Here is an 18,334-nt window from a genome sequence, read left to right as displayed (position 1 = left end):
AGGGGATGTGACCGTGCTGAGCAGGTGCTCGGGGTTGGGGGATGGTGCTCAGCCATTCCCTGACCTTTCTAGAGGACCATACCAGCTCCCTGTGGGGTTGTGTTGCCAGTGGCTTCCAGGCCATGGGGTGTGTGTGTGGGGGGGGGTAGGAATGGCCCAGCCGAAGTCTCTGTCGTCAGTGGTACCCAAATAAGAAATGAGAGGAGGAAGTGGAAGGCCAGACCTGGCGTCTGAAGAGTGGCCAGCCACCACAGAGCGTCAGCATCACAAGCTGGGGGCTCCACATCCTGAGGTTTGCCATTAAACGGAAGCCAGCAATGCACTGTCCTCATCTGTCCCCTCCTCCAGAGTTCCCAAAGCTGTGTTACTCCTTTATAGCTGACATTTATTGAGCATTTACCATGGGCTGTGCACACTCTTCTGCGTGTCTTTTGCACACGTTAATGAATGCATTCGGTCTTCATGACAACTCTTTGAAATAGGTACTGTTTTCATCCCTTGCACTAGAGGCAACTGAGGCTCCGAGAGGTAAAGGAATTTGCTCTAGGCCACTCTGAGGCAAAGCCGACTCAAACCTGAGCAGCCTGGTTGCAGAGCCTGCCATCTAACCACTATGCGATGCTGTCTTCTGCCCTTCTCCATCCTCTGCTGAAGCCCTGCTCCGGGCCAGGTGCGCAGTGGGTTAGAGAGGCTCTTGGGCAGGTAGGGAGTGGTACAGGGGCCTGTGCTGTGTTAGAGGCATGGCGTGCAGAGTGCAGAGGGGCTAGAGGCCCATCAACCTGGGGAGGCCAGGAAAGGCTTTCTGTCGCCTCTCTCTCTCAGTCCATGGGGTCTGTCTCTGTCTCCTTGGGCCCTGTCTGTCTCTTCCCCGCCCCCAGGCCCCTGGAGCCCCAGCCCCTACAGGAGGTGTGGGTGGGAGGGGGTGCTTCTCCACCCCGCAGTGATTACACAAGTCCAGATGGCAGGATGCTTGTTGGGTGGGGGGCAGGGGGCGGATTGGGGACTGCCAGGAGCCAAGTGCTGGCTCTCTTAGTGCCTTCCTCTCCCTCCTCCCACCTTCCCCCTTGGCACCGTCAAGTGGCCATCAGTGGAGGGGCAGAGGGGGTGTTGGTGGGGAAACACGGGACTCTATTGTGAAGCATTAGCACAGATGGACCCCTGGACCGTCTGCTGCCTGCTCCTGACAGACGGCGTCTGTGGTGGGGGTGGGGATGGGGAGGCGAGCAAAGGCAGGAGAGGCGATGGTTTCTATTTTCTTCACTCCCAGGCTTAACCGGGAAGGTTCCCTCAAAATGGCATCTTATGTCTCTTCCATACGGCCACCCCACCTATCCCGGGGGTTACCCAAGGGACACTTCTTTGCCTGAAACCTGGAGGTGTCATGAGTGTCACCGCACCTGTGTCTGCCAGCCCTGCTGAGACCTTCCTCCTTCAGGGTGACGTGGAGACGGAGACCTCCTCTCAGTAGCCAGGCCAGTCGGCCTCCCCACCTCCAAGTGAGAGAACAGCACCAGAAAGGGCACACATGGTTCCTCTTCCTGCCAGGCAGGGGTCCCTAGAGAACCCCAGAGTAAAGGCAGGCCCAGGAGATGCAACTTCCGTCAGGCTCATTGCGTGACTTCCTCAAATCCCAGAACTTCAGGGCCAGAAATGGCCTTGGGGTCCAGAAAGGATGCCAGGTGGCCCAAGCCCTCATCAACGAAGGAGGTGAACTGAGGCCAGCCAGGGAGGGGAAGATGGTGACAGATCAGGCACTAGAACCCACTAGAACCCAGCTGTCCTGACTCTGGAGACGACTTCTTTATTTTTGCTTTTTAGGGCCGCACCTAAGGAATATGGAGGTTCCCAGACTAGGGGTCGAGTTGGAGCTACAGCGACCGGCCTACACCACAGCCATGGCAACTCGGGATCTGAGTCACGTCTGTGACCCACACCGCAGTTCACAGCAATGCCAGATCCTTAACCCACTGAGCGAGACCAGGGATCAAACCCATAGCCTCATGGACACTATGACAGGTTCTTAGCCCACTGAGCCACAATGGGAACTCCCTGGAGACTATTTAATTCAGCTGCTGGTAGCTCTCCTGAGAGCGCAGAGATCTGTCTGTGCCTGCTTCCTCCTCCCCACCTCCTCAGTTTCTCCAGGAAGGTGATGGGGGAGCCCAGAATGCCACACTGTGGAGTGCTGGTGCCCTCTGGTGGCCATGAATCTCTTGGCAAATCTTCAAATCTGACTCTGAAGGGCTGGCTGGCTGGTAGGAAACTCCACCTGGAATCCCAGCCAGGTTTAAGGACCCCTCCTCTCCCACCCAGGAGGGTGTGCGTCCAGCTGAGACATCATGCTCCACCTCAGTCACCGAGTTTTGGAGTTTTCACACCTGTTAGGAAGTTGTGTTTTGGACCTAAGCCGGTGCTGCCCTGCTGCAGGTGAAACTCCTCCGGGAGAGGGAAGACAGCTGGCGGGCTTCCGCCTAGCAGGAACCTGCACGCGCCAGGCAGTACACGAGGCTCTTGAAGCTTTGCCTTTTCCAACCCTCCACGACTTCCTCCTGAGCCTGAGTCTCTTGCCTAGCATCTGCTCTCCTCATCCCATCTTCTGCTGCTCCTTAAGGCTGGGATGAGCGGGGGTAAGATGCTGCTGCGTGCTGCGTGCTGCGTGCTGCCCGCAGCCACAGACCTCCCCCTCTGTTCTTCTCCCTCCGGAAGCCTCCTTGCAAAAGCCCCATCACTCTGGCTCCTCAGACATCTGCACTCAATCTGTACCTTATTCCTGAGCAAGTCCCAGGCTTTCAGAATGAGCTCCCCAGGCTTGGCTTCCTTTGGCTCCAGCTGCCCTGGCTCCTAGCTCTCAGGGTAGGCAGGGCTTGGTCTGTGGTGGGGGCACAGACAGCGGGGGCTTGGCTAAGGGACAAGGCCTAGGTAAGACCCCTTTTCTTTTTTTGCTTTTTAGGGCCACACCTGTAGCATATGGAAGTTCCCAGGCTAGGGGTCATATCGGAGCTGTAGCTGCTGGCCTTGGTCACAGCCACAGCAATGCCAGCTCTGAGTTGGACCTGTGACCTACAACACAGCTTAGCACCAGATCCCCAACCAACCCACTGAGCAAGGCCAGGGATTGAACCCGCATCCTCATGGATACTAGTCGGATTCGTTTCCACTACGCCACAATCGGGACTCCAAGACCCCTTTTCTTTGTGACAAGCCCTTGCCCAGATATCCTAACAGTCAGTGGTCTCCTGAGTCCTGTCCTTGCCTACCTGTTCAACCTCTAGGCTTCCATCAGGAGGTCGAGGTGTTTGGGACAAGAGCTCCAGAAGCCCAGGCCCCTCTGGCGTCGAGTCCTTGTCTGAGCTCTAGCAGAACTGTTTCATCTGGGACCAGGGAGCTGACTGGCCTTGCTGGGGCTCCCCTGGGTACTGCCACTGCTTCTGAGTGGGAGGTGGGAAGGCGAGGGCCTGGGACTCAGCTGGCTCTCTGGGCAGGAATGAGGGGCTGGGCCCCACTTGTGAGTCGCTGAGGGAGGCCTGGCAGCTGGCGGGCAGCTGACGGGGCAGGGAGTGGTTGTCTCTCTTAATGGCTACTGTTGCCCAACAGTTTCCACAAGATAGTGTGTGTGTGGCCCAGGGGCCCAGGGGAGCCCAGCAGTGGATACCCATCACAGCCCCAAATTCTCGGGGGTCTGGGAGTCGGAGGAGGGCCAATGTGGCGGTTATCTGTGTTGGATATGGGTGGCCTCTGGATGGCCTGGTATCCGCGCTTGAGCAGGTTAGACTGGCAAAGGCAGGAAGGGTCAGCTCTGTGGTTTTCCTACAGTATCCACGTACCACTCCAAGGACAAAGAACGTACTTTCTTACCCCGCCTCATTTCAGACTGATACAGATAGCTAGGACAGAAAATGACGGCTTTTAGGGCCCCAGACTCCCCACATCTCCTCCCTCTTGGCAAACACAACTGTTCGGGTTCCTTCCCCCAGGGGACAGCATTGTACACCAGGCTAAGACTCTCCCCTTCACTCCAAATGGAAGTCACTGCTCAGAGCTGACCACGCCCCAGACCTGTGCGCGGTCCTACCCCCTGCCCGTTGTCTCTCTTTCCTCCAGCTTTTCCTGCCCCACCATCTCTGCAAAGGTCTCCTCAAGTTAGGTCTGTGTTCTTCCCCCCAACACAGATCCCATCACTCCCTGCTGAGAACCCATCGATGGCCTATTCCCTACATCAGGACTGACAAAGGGGTGTTCGCTGAGGCGACAACTCCACATAAGCATGCTGTTGAGAAAAATTTGGAGGTCGAGGCTCAGACTGAGATTAACAATCTGAGGTAGCTGTCACCAGGGAAGTGATGGCCTTGGTGGCCCTCAGATTGCAGTCTTTTGACTTCTTGGCACGTGATGGCTTGTTTTGTTTTGTATTTTGGCCATGCCTGTGGCATGTGTAAGTTCCTGGGCCGGGGATCGAACCCATGCCACAGCAGCAACCTGAGCCACAGCAGTGCTAATGTCAGATCCTTAATCCACTGAGGCACTAGGGAACTCCCTGAACATCTGTGGTTCTCAAATGCTGATACATTCTTTTTTTTTTTTTTTTTTTTTTGTCTTTTCTAGGGCTGCTTCCGCAGCATGTGGAGGTTCCCAGGCTAGGGGTCCAATTGGAGTGGTAGCCGCTGGCCTACATCAGAGCCACAGCAACTCGGGATCCGAGCCATGTCTGCAACCTACACCACAGCTCACGGCAACGCCGGATCCTTAACCCACTGAGCAAGGCCAGGGACTGAACCCTCAACCTCATGGTTCCTAGTCGGATTCGTTAACCACCGAGCCAGGACGGGAACTCCCGGACACATTCTTTTTGATTGATGCCTGCCACCCCACCTCCAGTGAGCAGGCCAGTGCCTACCTCAAAATAGAAGACATGTTATCTCTATTGCATCTTCCGGTCTGTCCTGTGTTTTCAGAGCGTTCTGTGTCTATCCCTATCACAGCACTTAATCTCACTCCATTGTATTTATCTATTAACTAGTCCATCCCCCAGGCAGGGCGCCCCTAGAGGGCTTGCTTTCCTCAGGCACCTCATCTGTGCTTCTTTGAGGCTTTATGTAAGGCTCTCTAATGGGACTTGCTAGAATCTGCCCTAATATTCTCTGTACAAATTCTCTCTCTGTCTCGAAGGGCAGGGGCCACGGATTGTACATCTCTATATTCTGCCTACTGCTTCACACACTGTGGTGGCTCAACAAATACTCACTTAATCATAATCTATGTAGAGCCCAGTCCATCCCACTGTTCCTTAAACCTTTCTATCCTGTCGTCCCCTAGCCTTGACCTTCGAGGACCATTCCCAGGTGAATTCTGGTCTCCTGTGTGGTGGGCCTTACAAAGGTGAAATGTTGGTCACCTTCAAGGACAAGGAAGAGGTTCCAGAATAGGTTGCCTTTTCCTTTTTCTTTTGGCTGCACCTGTGTGTGGCATGTGGAAGTCTCCAGGCCAGGGATCGAACCCGAGCCAAAGCAGTGACAACACTGAATCCTTAACCGCTAGGCCACCAGGGAACTCCAATGGCTGCCTTTCTGATGTTCAAAATGGTAAAGCTGAACTTGCAGTCTACAGCCTAGTGAATTTGGGGCCCATGCCTGGCAGATTGGCTTTTGAACTGGGTTGAGATCTACTTCAAGTCACTTCACCTTTCCTTCCGACAAAGAGATGCAGCAGCCACAAGAATACCTTGCTGCTTCAGCAAGGTACCCGGGCTCCTGCTGTTCTCTTTTATCTATAAGAGAATGACGGCCAGGGTGCAAGGACAACTGGATTAACAGCTCGTCTTGGCTACTGGGATATGTGCCAAACTTAAAGCCAACTTCTAGAGGTAGATTTCTCTAGCCCATGATAACCTATCAGCTGCCTTAAAGTATTTTAAGGGAACTTAAATGGAAGACTATATGCTCTGAACCACCTCCAGAAGTCAAGGGAGGCTGCCTAGTTCCATGTGAGGGAGACCCGTCCACTAAGCAGACGGCCCACACGTGTAGGCCATGGTCTGAGTGTAATGGCACAAGGCCCGGGACCACTTGGCAGGGATTCTGGGCAAGTGCCTGACAGCTGATGGGCCAAGCGACTCCTGAGTCCCATCGAAACGCGAGATTCTGTGATTCTAGGACTTGCTCTCTCTAGAGATAGGAAGATCTTCACAGCTACCCACACGCTGAAAATCCCAGAGCAACCATGGAAGATTCCTGTCCCAAAGTCACCTGACCAGCCCCAAGTTCACATTTATATTCCAATTGAGGAAGGAGAAGCTAACAGTGAGGAGAGCTCGGGCGGCCTTTGAGACTAGGTGGTCTGTGACTTACCAGGATCCAGACCCTCTATTGTACGAAGAGAAAAATGCTGAAAGACAAACACGAAGCCCAAGGCAGGTGTTCGGTTCGTCCTGGGCTCCCCGGCACATGCCAGACCACCCCCCCTGTGAAACACACGGAAACAGCCTCAGGAAGACCAGCACAATCCGGTCGGGCCCTCGTCTGCCGTGACCCACTGCGGCTGGTGTCAATGTCGAACCCCGGCAGGTGGAGGGGAGACTCTCCCTGAGAGCACCTGCCCACAAGGCTGGGTGGCCGGGCCAGAGACATAAAACAGACGGCACCAGAAAAGCTCTGTGAATAAAACTTTAATAATGTACAGCAGAAACTGGACAGGCTCATTCTTATATTAAAACAAAAGATTTCCTATATTACAACTTATTTACACTTGCATACTGAAGAGGTAAAGTGTCTAAGTGGCTATTTTACAGTCCTTTCTAATAAAATGTACAAAAACAAACAGAAGTACCGAGAATGCCGTTCGGGGGCCTTGATGGCGACATAAGAACGGGCTTGGACTTGGTCTGTGAATCCAGAATCCAGAGGTGTGGGTAGCCCTAAGGATCAGGGTTAGTTTAGCCTCAGGGGGCCAAAACCTCGGCTTTAGTTTCTCCTCAACTCTTTAACTCCCAACTCCTGGGTTAAGAGTGGTGGTGGTGGTGGCGGCAGCGGGGCTGGGAGCTTCCCCAAACCGCTCAGTCTTCCCCGAAGCTGGAGGAGTGTGTGGTGAGGACAGCAGAGCCACCTGGGGAGCGGCCGAGTGGCTTGGGAGTCCCTGGGGTCGAGGAGTGTTGGCAGATCCCAGAGGCTGGCTGAGGCTGGGGAGGAGTCTGATTCCATCACCTCCTGGCACCCGCCTCGCTCTGCCTGCCGCAGGGTGGACAGGTGGGGCGTCAGCAGGGGTGGGGAAGAAGGTCCCCCAATGACACGATTGGTATGCGAGAGAAGTTCATCAGTGGCCAGTAAATTGGCCCAAAGGGTGAGGGGACGATCTCCTTTTACGCAAGGAAAGAAGCAGTACATCGGGAAAATAAATAGGAAGGCCAGGAGCCCCGGGGAGACCGACGTGAGCAGGGAGAGGCTCTCCCCTCCTCCACAGGCTTTGGCAGAGAGTTGCTGGGCTGGAGGCAGGGGTGCTCTGGGGCTGCACACACGCTGTGCCTCCCGGGGGCAGGAAGGGGGCTGCGGAGGGATGCAGTGGTGGGGGTCTCACTGCCTGCCGCCGGCCTCTTTGGTGGGGGTGTGGGGGTGGGGGGCAATCCTTGCTCCTTGGTGGTCTGAGATATCAGAGCAACCACTCCAGGCTCAAAAGGCTCTCAGAACCAACTAGGAAAACTTCTGGTCTCAAAACAGGCACCCGCTAACTTGAATCAGTTCCGTCGTCAGTGCTCCAAGAGGAGGACCCAAGCCTGTCTCGTTCACAGATGTGTTTGCCAGTGCCCAGAGCAGTGCCTGGCACCTGACAGGCCCACAACGAATGTCTGTTGAGTAAATGCCCGGAGGAGGAGGTGCAACCTGCGGGATAATGCACAGAAGGCTAGGGCCCCAGTGCAAAACCCACTTACGGGGCTGGGAGGGGAGGCAGAGCGCAAGAGAGACCAACCCCCGAACCCCCGGCAGAGGGACTCCTGCTGCTCAGTAGGGGGAACAGGCTCAGGTCCAAAGACAGACATTTCCAGTGTGATTGAACTATGTGCGTTTGACTGGAGCCTTTTGTGTGTGTGTGGTTGTTTTTATAGGGATTTCCTTAAAAACAAATAGACTGAGAGGTAATTGTCACACAGAGATGGTTTTCTTTTTATAAAAACTTAATAATAGTTAAAAAAAGTTAAAATCCAGACCCTCCCAATAAAATTAAAAAAAATAAAATAAAAAAAAAAAGAAAACCAAACCACTCCAGTTAAGTTATGGCTTCAAAGTTATTATATACCTAAGATATGCTGACCAAACCACCACCCACAACCGTGCTTCTAGACGTCGTTAAATACTACACTCAGGTTAAATACCAGGTTCAGCTCGGCCGTTCCCTTTACTAAAGAAGCCCCTGAAGTGGATGCAAGTCTCACATCTTCCCTCCACCGAGATCAGATAATCCAGTAAAAGACCCATGCAGATGCCTCCCTCCCGCCCCAGACTCCCTCCCTGCTCCTTGTCCCCTCCCTTCCCTTCCCCACCCTAAACCCACCACCACCAAAAATGTACACTGCTGTTTCCAGAATCTGGGATATGAAAGACAGATGTGACATTCCAATCTGAGTCCCAAGATCTGGGCTTCAAATTCCTTGGCCCTTCCTTGATGCCCTCAGGCTGGCTCGTTTCCCACGGTGGCCGCGGAGCACAACACCGCAGGCTTCCGCCAAGATTCTTTCCCTGCCCATCCCCCCCCCCCAATCTGGACCCCAAAACCCTCGTCTGCTGCGGACAACTGGGCCAGCTTTGGTTCCGCGGTCGGAAATGGGGAAGGAGGGCCGGGCTGACACGGCGACGGCGGAGGCACAGCCTGCCCGGGAGGGAGTACCACGGGGACGAGGGGGTTCTGGAAGGGGGGTAGGGCACCGGGGGAACAGGACGCTGCTCGCTACTGACAGAGGCACCAGCACGCAGACCAGACGGCACGACGACCACACCCCCGACCTGCACATGCACAGAAAGCTCAAGCAGGTTAAGTGCGCACCTACAGACACACACGTACACACACACGTGTAAGGGCGTGGCACAGACCAGGCACAACAGGGACGCACCTCGGCACATGCACACACGGCTGGACAGACGGGCGGCCCGCTCCGCCTCGGCCGGCAGTCCCTCCGGGCGTCCTCGGGGGAGGAGGGGCCGTCCTTCTGGTTCCTCTGGGCCGCCTCGCCGCGCTGCGGTTGGTCCCGGAGGAAAGCTCGCGCTCGGCACCAGCGGCCCCGGCCCCGCTCAGCTCCTCCCGGGCCCTCCCCGGCCGCCGCCGTCCCGCGCCAGGCTACTTGCCAGATGCGCCGGGCCGGGCGGGACTTCCCACTACAGCCAGTCCGGGTCGTGGCACCGAGGTCTCCACACCATTCGCTCTCAGAGGCTCCATGCCACTAGGAGGTAAATATAAAAGGTGTCCGTGTCTCAAACCCAACGTGGGAGCGAGCGAGTCTCCCGGGCTCTGTCCCTCTTGCGGGCCAGGCGCCTGGCCACAGAGGGCTGGGCAGAAACGAGAGGTAGGCCTCCATTGTTGCTCCACACGGCAGCTCGGCTGTAGTTCCCGCTGCCCGGGCGGCGTGTCGGGAGGGGCGGCTAGATCTTCACGTCCTCCTGCACGCTGAGCTGGGACAGGGTCTTCTTGATGCGCAGTGCGGTGAGGCGGGCCGCGCCGTTGGCATACCAGCACTCCCGCATCATCTTCCCCATCACCCGCAGCGCCTGCACAGAGACCCGCATCAGCGGAGCCTGGCCCACGGACACCTCTCTGGTCCCCAGACTCCTCCTCAGGCGTGTCCCCCCAAGCCCCCGCTCCCCCTCGCCTTCCTTCTGACCCCAGGGAAAGGCCTGTGAACTTCCCTCTGCCCTGGGCTCTCTCTTCCTCAAGAGACAGGGTGTGTGGGCGCACGGAGAAAGCCTGGGGAGGGGGCCTCCGCCGGCACAGCTGCCGGCCATCCCCCATCGTCTGGCCGAGCTTGAGAAATACCTGCAAAAGCCTGTGATCTGAAAATCATTTCTGGAAGGTTTGAGCGTCCATATTTACGACTGTTTACTAATTTTTTTTTTTTTTTTTTTTTTTTGCTTCACCTGCAGCACGTGGAAGTTCCAGGCCCAGGTATCGAATCCACGCCACAGTAGCGACTCAAAGCCACAGCAGTGACAACACCAGATCCTTAACCCAGTGAACCATAGAGAAACTCTAAATGTTTCTTTAAAAGAAGTATATGAGAAGTTCCCGCTGTGGTGCAATGGGATTGGAGGCCTCTTGGGAGTGCTGGGACACAGGTTTGATTCCCTGGCCTGGTGCAGTGGGTTAAGGATCTGGCGTTGCCCCAGCTGTCAGCATAGGTTTTAGGTTGCAACTGTAGCCCAGATCTGATCCCTGGCCTGGGAACTCCATATGCCTCAGGCGGCCAAAAAAGGGAAAAAAAAAAAAAAAAAAAAAAAAAAAAAAAAAAAAGAAAGAAAAAAAGAAGCAGCAGCAGCATATGAGGAGTTCTGATTATGGCTCAGCAGGTTAAGAACCTGACATAGTCTATGAGGATGCAGGTTCAGTTCCTGGCCTTGCTCAGTGGGTTAAGGATCCGGCGTTACTTCAAGCTGCATCGTAGGTCACAGATGCAGCTCTGATCCAGTGTTGCTGTGGCTGTGGCTGCAGCACAGGCCTCAGCTGCAGCTTTGATTCAGCCCCTTGCCTAGGAACTTCTATATGTCACATGTGCAGCCGTTAAAAACAAAAAAAGTATCATATGAACCAGGCACAGTGGGACGTTCCCAGGCCCACACACGCAGTGGCTGTGAGCCCGTGTTCACATGCAGAGACGGCCGGGGGAGCAGGAGGAGCCCCTGAAAGGCAGTCTCCTCAGAGGCATGATGGCCTCGAGGACACAGGCAACCACTGGGGGCAGCCAAGGTCACCTGTGGACCCCTCCTGGTTTCTGAGGGCTATGGAGTCAGCCGTCAGCGACCTCGGCTTCAGGCCAGTGTTTTCCAGATTCTTTTTAGAAGTGGGACCAGTTGTCCTAAGCAGAGTCCCAACGTACAAACCGAGCTGACTGTGGAGGGAGTGGGGCGGGGTAGCTAGAGACCAGCTCTTTCAGTTTCCCTTACCCTCTGAAGCAAATAAACCCTGAGGCTTCCAAGGAACATTTCGGAAACTGCTGCTCTATTGTGCAAAGAGAAGGCATCACTAACATGTGAGCTAAGTTAATTCCGTCTTCAACGCAGACCTGCCCTCTAGTGGTCACACGCCTCAAGCCTGGTCATGAGCGAAGAGGAGGCCCACGTGCACAAACCCTGTGCCCCCAAAGACTCCAGAACCCAAACTCCATGTTTATTAGGAAGTTAAATCAGGTATTTGTCTTCATTTCTATTACATCCACCGAATGCTGTCCCTTCCCACTTCGTCTGCCACTGTGCCCAGATACAAATTCTCCACATCGTCCTGGCTTTGAGTTTTTTTGTTTTATGGGCTTTTTGTTCGCTTGTTTGTTTTTGCTTTTTAGGGCTACACCTGCAACATATGGAAGTTCCCAGTCTAGGGGGTCAAGCGGGAGCTGCAGCTGTCGGCCTACGCCACAGACACAGCAAGGGAGGGTCCGAGCTGCATCTGTGACCTACACCACAGCTCATGGCAATGCCAGATACTTAACCCACTGAGGCGAGGCCAGAGATCAAACCCACATCCTCATGGATGCAGGCTGGACTCATTTCCACTGAGCCACAAGGGGAACTCCCAGCTTTGAGTTTTTAGAAAGGCCCCTTCCTCACTGAGGAACGCCCTTCTCACCGAGTCCCACCCTCATTCTACACCCCTTGTGGATGCCTCTTCTCAACTCCCCTGAGAGCTCGGCCCACCCCTGTGGCTCCAGAGCCATTTTTCCAGTTGGACAGGTCTAACGACTCCCACTCAAGTCTTTGTTTTGTCCCTATCTGTGTCCTGGGACCAAGCCTTTTTCTTCTTCCAGGTTGTTGATTCCAAAGAGGAGCTGGGAAAAGGGGCTGCGGCCCCTCGGGGCTTAGTGTGTAACATAACAGCGCGGAGTAACGTATAATAAACCACACGCTCAGGGGGAAGCCCTGGGGTTGGCGTCGGGAAACACTTTCCCAAAATAGAGAAATTAGGCAGATGGAAAAGGGGCAGGAGAGGGGACCCTCTTACCTCATAACTCTGCCACCAGTTGGGGATGTTGGGACGCAGCTTCTGGTCACATACGACCTTCCGCATCTCCTCGATGGAAGGATCAGAGGGCACTAGGTCATAATATGGCAGCTGATATTCTTCATGGACTCCTGGACATGGGAGAAAAGAAAATATCCACCAGCGTTATCAGAAGGAAGAGCTCACTCACCGGCCAGTGGCAACGCCCACATTGTGACCTGTAAAGACCAATTCCCACGAAGAGGACCTCGGGCTCCTTGGAGGGCTTGGTCACCTCCAGGTATGGGACAGGAGATACACACGGTTAGCCAGGAACATCTTTTTCCTACCAAAAAGCAAGGACGCTACCAAAGATACTGAGGTCACGTCAAAAGATACCCACTTGAAAAACTCCCAACTGGCCAAAGGTGAGAACATTTAAGCAACAGTAAGACTTATGACTTGACCCGAAATAAATATTTTAAATCCCCTGTTCATGATGACACTAAAAACAAACAAACAAATGAACCAAGACCCCCCCACCCCCCACAGTCGTCTCTGTAGGATGAAAGAGAATAAACTCATTATTTTGAAAAATGGTAAAGAAACAAAGAACCAAGTATTGTTCCTGCCTTTCCTACTCAAACTATACATCTTGGTAACCGAATAGACAATTTGGGAAAGTTTCTCCTTAAAGAAGAAATCTTAAAAAAAAAAAAGGAAAAAAAAGGAAAAGAGATGAACTTTGACAGAATCTGAATATTGGTATTTTTCAACCTCTAATGAATTTAGATTTGGACAATGATCAAAGATGGCTATTAATATCACAAAAAAAGAGAGAACCAGCATTATATGTGCCTTTTATTTTTTTATTTTTATTTATTTATTTATTTTTTTGTCTTTTTGCCATTTCTTGGGCCGCTCCCTCGGCATATGGAGTTCCCAGGCTAGGGGTCGAATCGGAGCTGCAGCCACCAGCCTACACCAGAGCCACAGCAACGCTGGATCCGAGCCGCGTCTGCAACCTACACCACAGCTCATGGCAACGCCGGATCCTTAACCCACTGAGCAAGGGCAGGGACCGAACCCGTAACCTCATGGTTCCTAGTCGGATTCGTTAACTACTGCGCCATGACGGGAACTCCCATGTGCGCCTTTTAACAGAAGGATTTGAGAGGGAAATGATTCTAGTCTTTTTTTTTTTTTGGCCACACTAACATCATAGGTGGAAAAAAGCAGCACACACAAGTTCCTGGACGAGGGATCAGATCTGTGCGATAGCAGTGACCTGAGCCACAGGTATGACAATGTCGAATCCCTAACCCACTGAGAACTCCTGATTCTAGTCTTTAAATGTAACTCGCATAGGAAATTCACAGAAACAGTCAAATATGTGAATTCTATGAAGAGGCAATCAGGAAAATCTAGATACAAAAACCTTACAGGACAAAAGATCTGGATTTTCTGATTTTAAAAACACAGAAGAAAAAAAAAAGAAAAACGGAGGGGCACTTGTAGATTAAAGAGACTTCAGAGGGCATCGATCAACTGCAGTGGCTGGGCGTTATTTGAACCCTGATTTTTTTTTTTTAGGGTCACACCTTCAGCTTGTGGAAGTTCCTGGGCTAGGGGTCGAATCAGAGCTGCAGCTTTCGGCCTACACCACAGCCAAAGGAAGGCAGGATCCAAGTCACATCTGCAACCTATGCCGAAGCTCATGGCAACGCTGGATCCTTAACTCATTGAGCGAGGCCAGGGATCTAACCCAAATCCTCACAGATACTAGTCAGGTTCTTAACCCACTGAGCCACAACAGGAACTCCTGAAACCTGATTTAACAAACTGCTACTTAAAAAAATTAGGAGACAATTGGGAAAAATCTCAATATTGGCTAATGATAAATGAAATTAAAAATTACTATCCATTTTTTAAACTGTGATAATCGTACTACATTTTTGAAATCCTTATCTCTACAGCTACAAACTGAAATATTTTCCATAATAAAAATTTTAAAGATCAAATGTAACTTTCTCATGCCTTTTTCCAGAAGAAATTCTACTGTCCCGGGCTGATGGGACAGAATTTTTTTTTGTCTTTTCTAGGGCCACACCCGAAGAACATGGAGGCTCCCAGGCCAGGGGTCCAACTGGAGCTGCAGCTGTCGGCCCACACCACAGCAACAGCAATGCAGGATCCGAGCTGTGTCCGCAACCCACACCACAGCCCACGGCAACGTTGGATCCCCAACCCACTGAGCGAGGCCAGGGCTCGAACCTGCAACCCCATGGTTCCTAGTCGAATTTGTCAACCACTGAGCCACAAGGGGAACTCTAAGGGACAGAGTTTTAAATAGAGTCTGACTTGGTAATTATCTGAGGAGCAGTAAATTTAAACTCTAGCCTTAGCTCACCAGAGTCTGAATCCTAGGTTACTAGCCGTGTGACCTTGGACAAATTACCTAATCTCTCTGTGACTCATTCTTTTCATCTGCAAAGTGATGGCAATAATAGTGCCCGCTGGGTCAGGCTGAAGTAAAGGCGAAATGAGCTTATGCTGAGCAAGTGGTGGACAAATGTCAGCGCTGTTATTACATACTTAGCCCCAATTTCTGGATAGTATAGGGAAAGGAAAAAAAAATTTTTGTCTTGGCCACATCCCTGGCAGGCAGACGCTCCCAGGCCGGGGACTGAACCTGCATCACAGCAGGAACAATGCTGAGCCCTTAACCACGAGGCCGCCAGAGCACTCTGAGAAAGAAAAATTTACCCGGTCCACAATTTAAAACCTGTGTGACCAGATTTACCTTGACTGTTTAATCTGCGTATCATGACCAAAAAGGGGTACAATTCCATGAATAATCCCTGGGTGCCTCCTCCATGCCTCGGATCTTACCAAACATGTCATGGGCGGAAAAAGGCAGTACTACAGGGAAGGGCTCTGCTGGAACACTCATCGTTCTAATCAATCAAATTCCATTTAATTCACTTCCACTGGCCTGCAATAGAAATGGCTGAGGGCAGGGGTCTAGTGGATCTCAGACTGGATCCCATGGCAGAATCCTTGGAAGTCACCGTTAACATTCTGATGCACTAAGCTGATGATAAAACTGTTTTCTGCTAAGTCTGCTACTACCTTTCACCGGGGTCTGACATGACGGAACAGTTGTAAATACCAAAGATGTAAGAAAAAAATTCCCGAAGAAAAAACTCACTGTGGGAAAATCCTATGCATGAGCAGTTTTCCTTCCACCACGTAAGACATCATCACTATTATTTTGTCAATGAAACCTTACGTTCCCCAGGGACATGGCTCAAGAGCCCGTGTGTCAGAAAACCCTGCCTCCTGTGTGAAGGCAGTCCTGCATGAGTCTTGTGCTATTCCTGCCCAAGGCTCTCCCAACCTCCACAGACCAATAAAGGCAATATGTCAAAAAAAAAAAAAAAAAAAAAAAAGGCCAGGTGAGCCTCTGAAACAGTTACCACAACATAAAACCCTATTCAATAAGCTGGTCCAAAGAGTAAACACGCCCTTGGTCCCGCAGCCCCAAGGTCCCCTCCCTCCTCTTTGTTGAGAGTCCTGAGTGTGACGGGCTCTGGCCCAGGCATCCGACGGGTTGTGAGAAGGAAGGTGGCAGTCAAACACCAGACCCCTCAGGTGGTCCTGGGAAGCAGGAGCAAGAGAAGGCAAGAGGAAAGGTACCTCCAGAGTTGCATCTTCGGGCAATCTCCCAATACACGAGCCCGAGGGCATAGATGTCCGCACACTTGAAGGAGTCGAAGTGCTTCATGTTGATGGTTTCATCAAGTACCTCGGGGGCCATGTATCTGCAACAGCAAAGGACACGTGATCATCACGGCTAATGACCACTTCTCTCCTGACTCAAAGTACCGATTCAATAGCCCCCTGAAGGTGGGAGAGCACCGCCCCAAGACTGATGGGGTCTTGTCACTGCAAACTCCCATGTTTTGGATTCGAATCCAAATACCTTGGCGTAGGTTTGGTGACACTAGGCTATTCTTATTTGTACCTCTTTTTTTTTTAAATGATTTTTATTTTTTCCATTGCAGCTGATTTACAGTGTTCTGTCAATTTCAGCAAAGTGACCCAGTCTCACACACACACACACACACACACACATATTCTTTTTCTCAGATCATCCTCCATCATGTCCCATCATCTACCTCTTTTTTTAACCATCAAGATTTATTTTAAGTGTGTTTCCATTTCCTGGAAAAGGTACGTGTATGTGGGTCACAGAGCAGGAACAGTACATATCTGGTTGCTACTGGGGTTGTGGGCTTTACTGAATGTAGCCAGTGATGCGTTGAGTGTTGAGCTTAAAATCTATCTGAACTTGTTATTTTATCTGTGTCGATAACTGAAAATTAATTCTAGGTGGTCATCAAAGGCCCCCTCAGTTAGTTCACTATTACTACTCGGGCCACTCCCCCCTCCCCCCTCCCCCCCCCACACACCTGGAAGTCTGGGTAGCTGCCTCAAAAGGAAGAGGAAAGAGCAGCAGCGCAATTTACTGACATTCTCTGAGACCTAGCAGAAATCAGACCTCCTCTTCCAGCCCATGGTAAGTTCTCTTTCCATCTTCTGAATGGAGCGGGAAGAAGGCCCATAACCCTTAAGGGAGGCCCTCATTTCCACCCTGGCAAACCTGCTCTCTAAACCCCAGCAAACACCCTCCCTGCCGCCTCGGGGGTCCTGCACAGGCCACCACTGCAACCCTTCCCCTGTCCCCTAGCCAAGCCTGGGGCCGCTGCCCCTTGCAAGTCTTGCTCCAGGTTCTCTTTCTCCACTGCATCCCCTGCCCAACTCGCCAACAGCTGTGGGCACACGGGTCTATGGAGCTGTGCTCCTGGCACTCGCATCTGCTCCATGCAACCCATGTGGCTTTCCAGGTGGAGGGGGCAGGTGTTCAACTCAACTGCCAGCTGTCTGAGAGCAAGAACCACACCCGCTCCTCCTGCGCTGATCGGCGAGGGTGCTCGTGGGCTACTGAGGACGAGAGCTGAGCAGGGGCGGCGGCCAGGGCCTTCCTACCGTTTGGTTCCCACCCTTTGGTTAGGGGCAATGTCAATGGTGTCAGTGACGGCATCGTGACGGACGGCCAGGCCCAGGTCTGCGATGGCGCACATGCCATTCTTCTTCACCAGGATGTTCTTTGACTTTAAGTCTCGATGAGCAATTCCAGGCTTCCCTGGCAGAAGGAAGAAAAAAAGGTGTGTGTGTGTGGCGGGAGGCGATCTTTAAAGAAAGGCAGTATAAGCAGTAAAAGCATAGCCTCTGCAGCCGGATGGTGTGGGTTCGAGTCCTAGCTTTGCCTCCCACTAACCCAGTAACCCTGGAAATGCAACTTAACCCATCAATACATTGAGCTTCTCATCCATAAAATGAGACCAAACACCAGTACTCACTTCACGGGCATGTTATGAAGAGTAAATGCACCAGTGCAGGTGAGTCGAGAGCTTGGCAGGGCAGGGCCCCTGGCCACCGTCACCACATCACACCACCCCTGCTCGCCTTCCGTGAACGGACACGCCCCGGGGAAGGACTGCTGAGGGTTTCCGGGAAAAGCTGCTGTGCTGGCCAGGCTCTCAGACCAAAGAGGCCACTATCACTGCAGAACTAGGGACGGGGTCAAGCTTTCACGGCTGGTCATCCGCCAGGGTGGGCGAGAGCTGCTGCTGGTCAACCAGGCACCAGGGAGCCATGTGCCACTGTGCCAAGAGTGCTCCCAAAGAGCTGCCTCTGTCAACAAGCAGGGACGCCCAAGGTCCTTCTCCTCCCGGAGGACCGTCCTAGGTTAGCAGAGCCCGGAGTCCAACCCACCAAGCGGTCCCGACAGTGAGCGTGTGGGCTCACGAGAGCGCTGCTCAGAGCGGCAGTCTGCCTGGCCTCCTCGGTCCCCTCCCTTCCCTGTGACCGGTGGGTGTCTGAGATGACCACACGGTCAATGCCAGCTCCCCGACCGACAACCACACCAGGCCCGGCCTGCGGGGACAACCACCGTGTCCGATGTGGAGGCCCGGAGAGAGATCTGAAGGCAGGGGCACCTTTTGTTCTCACTGGAGGGAACTTCTCACCCCTCTCGCTCGGGCTAGACCCCAGCTCCTGAGGCCCAAGTCCCGCTTCCGAGCAGAGAGGGGCTCTGGAGCTG

General features: G+C 52.9%; 1 protein-coding gene across 14 annotated transcripts in view; it reads right to left on the bottom strand.

The window, feature by feature from the left end:
* Nucleotides 1-6,646: 6,646 nt before the first annotated feature.
* ACVR1B (activin A receptor type 1B) overlaps nt 6,647-18,334 on the bottom strand; it is a 36,488-nt gene continuing 24,800 nt past the window's right edge. For 4 of the 14 annotated variants that reach the window (XM_085024454.1, XM_085024451.1, XM_085024453.1 and 1 more), the window contains exons 6-8: nt 17,218-17,374; nt 15,865-15,989; nt 11,341-12,317 (exon numbers count right to left, since the gene is read on the bottom strand). In XM_085024454.1, the coding sequence (XP_084880580.1) occupies nt 11,935-12,317; nt 15,865-15,989; nt 17,218-17,374 (665 nt within the window). In that variant the 3' untranslated portion in view covers nt 11,341-11,934. Of the gene's footprint in view, nt 9,747-9,822; nt 10,408-11,340; nt 12,318-13,739; nt 15,990-17,217; nt 17,375-18,334 lie in introns of those variants that run through there. The other 10 variants (XR_014845133.1, XR_014845128.1, XR_014845132.1 and 7 more) reach the window with 6 other exon arrangements.

The sequence above is a fragment of the Sus scrofa genome, chromosome 5 (genome assembly GCF_054392235.1).
Source record: "Sus scrofa isolate SSC_HxYL_T2T_F1_AM1 chromosome 5, Sscrofa_HxYL_maternal_Yorkshire_Landrace_v2.0, whole genome shotgun sequence".
Taxonomy (NCBI): Eukaryota; Metazoa; Chordata; class Mammalia; order Artiodactyla; family Suidae; genus Sus; species Sus scrofa.
Note: the sequence above shows the minus strand (reverse complement) of the source record. Positions and strands in the feature narration are given on the sequence as shown.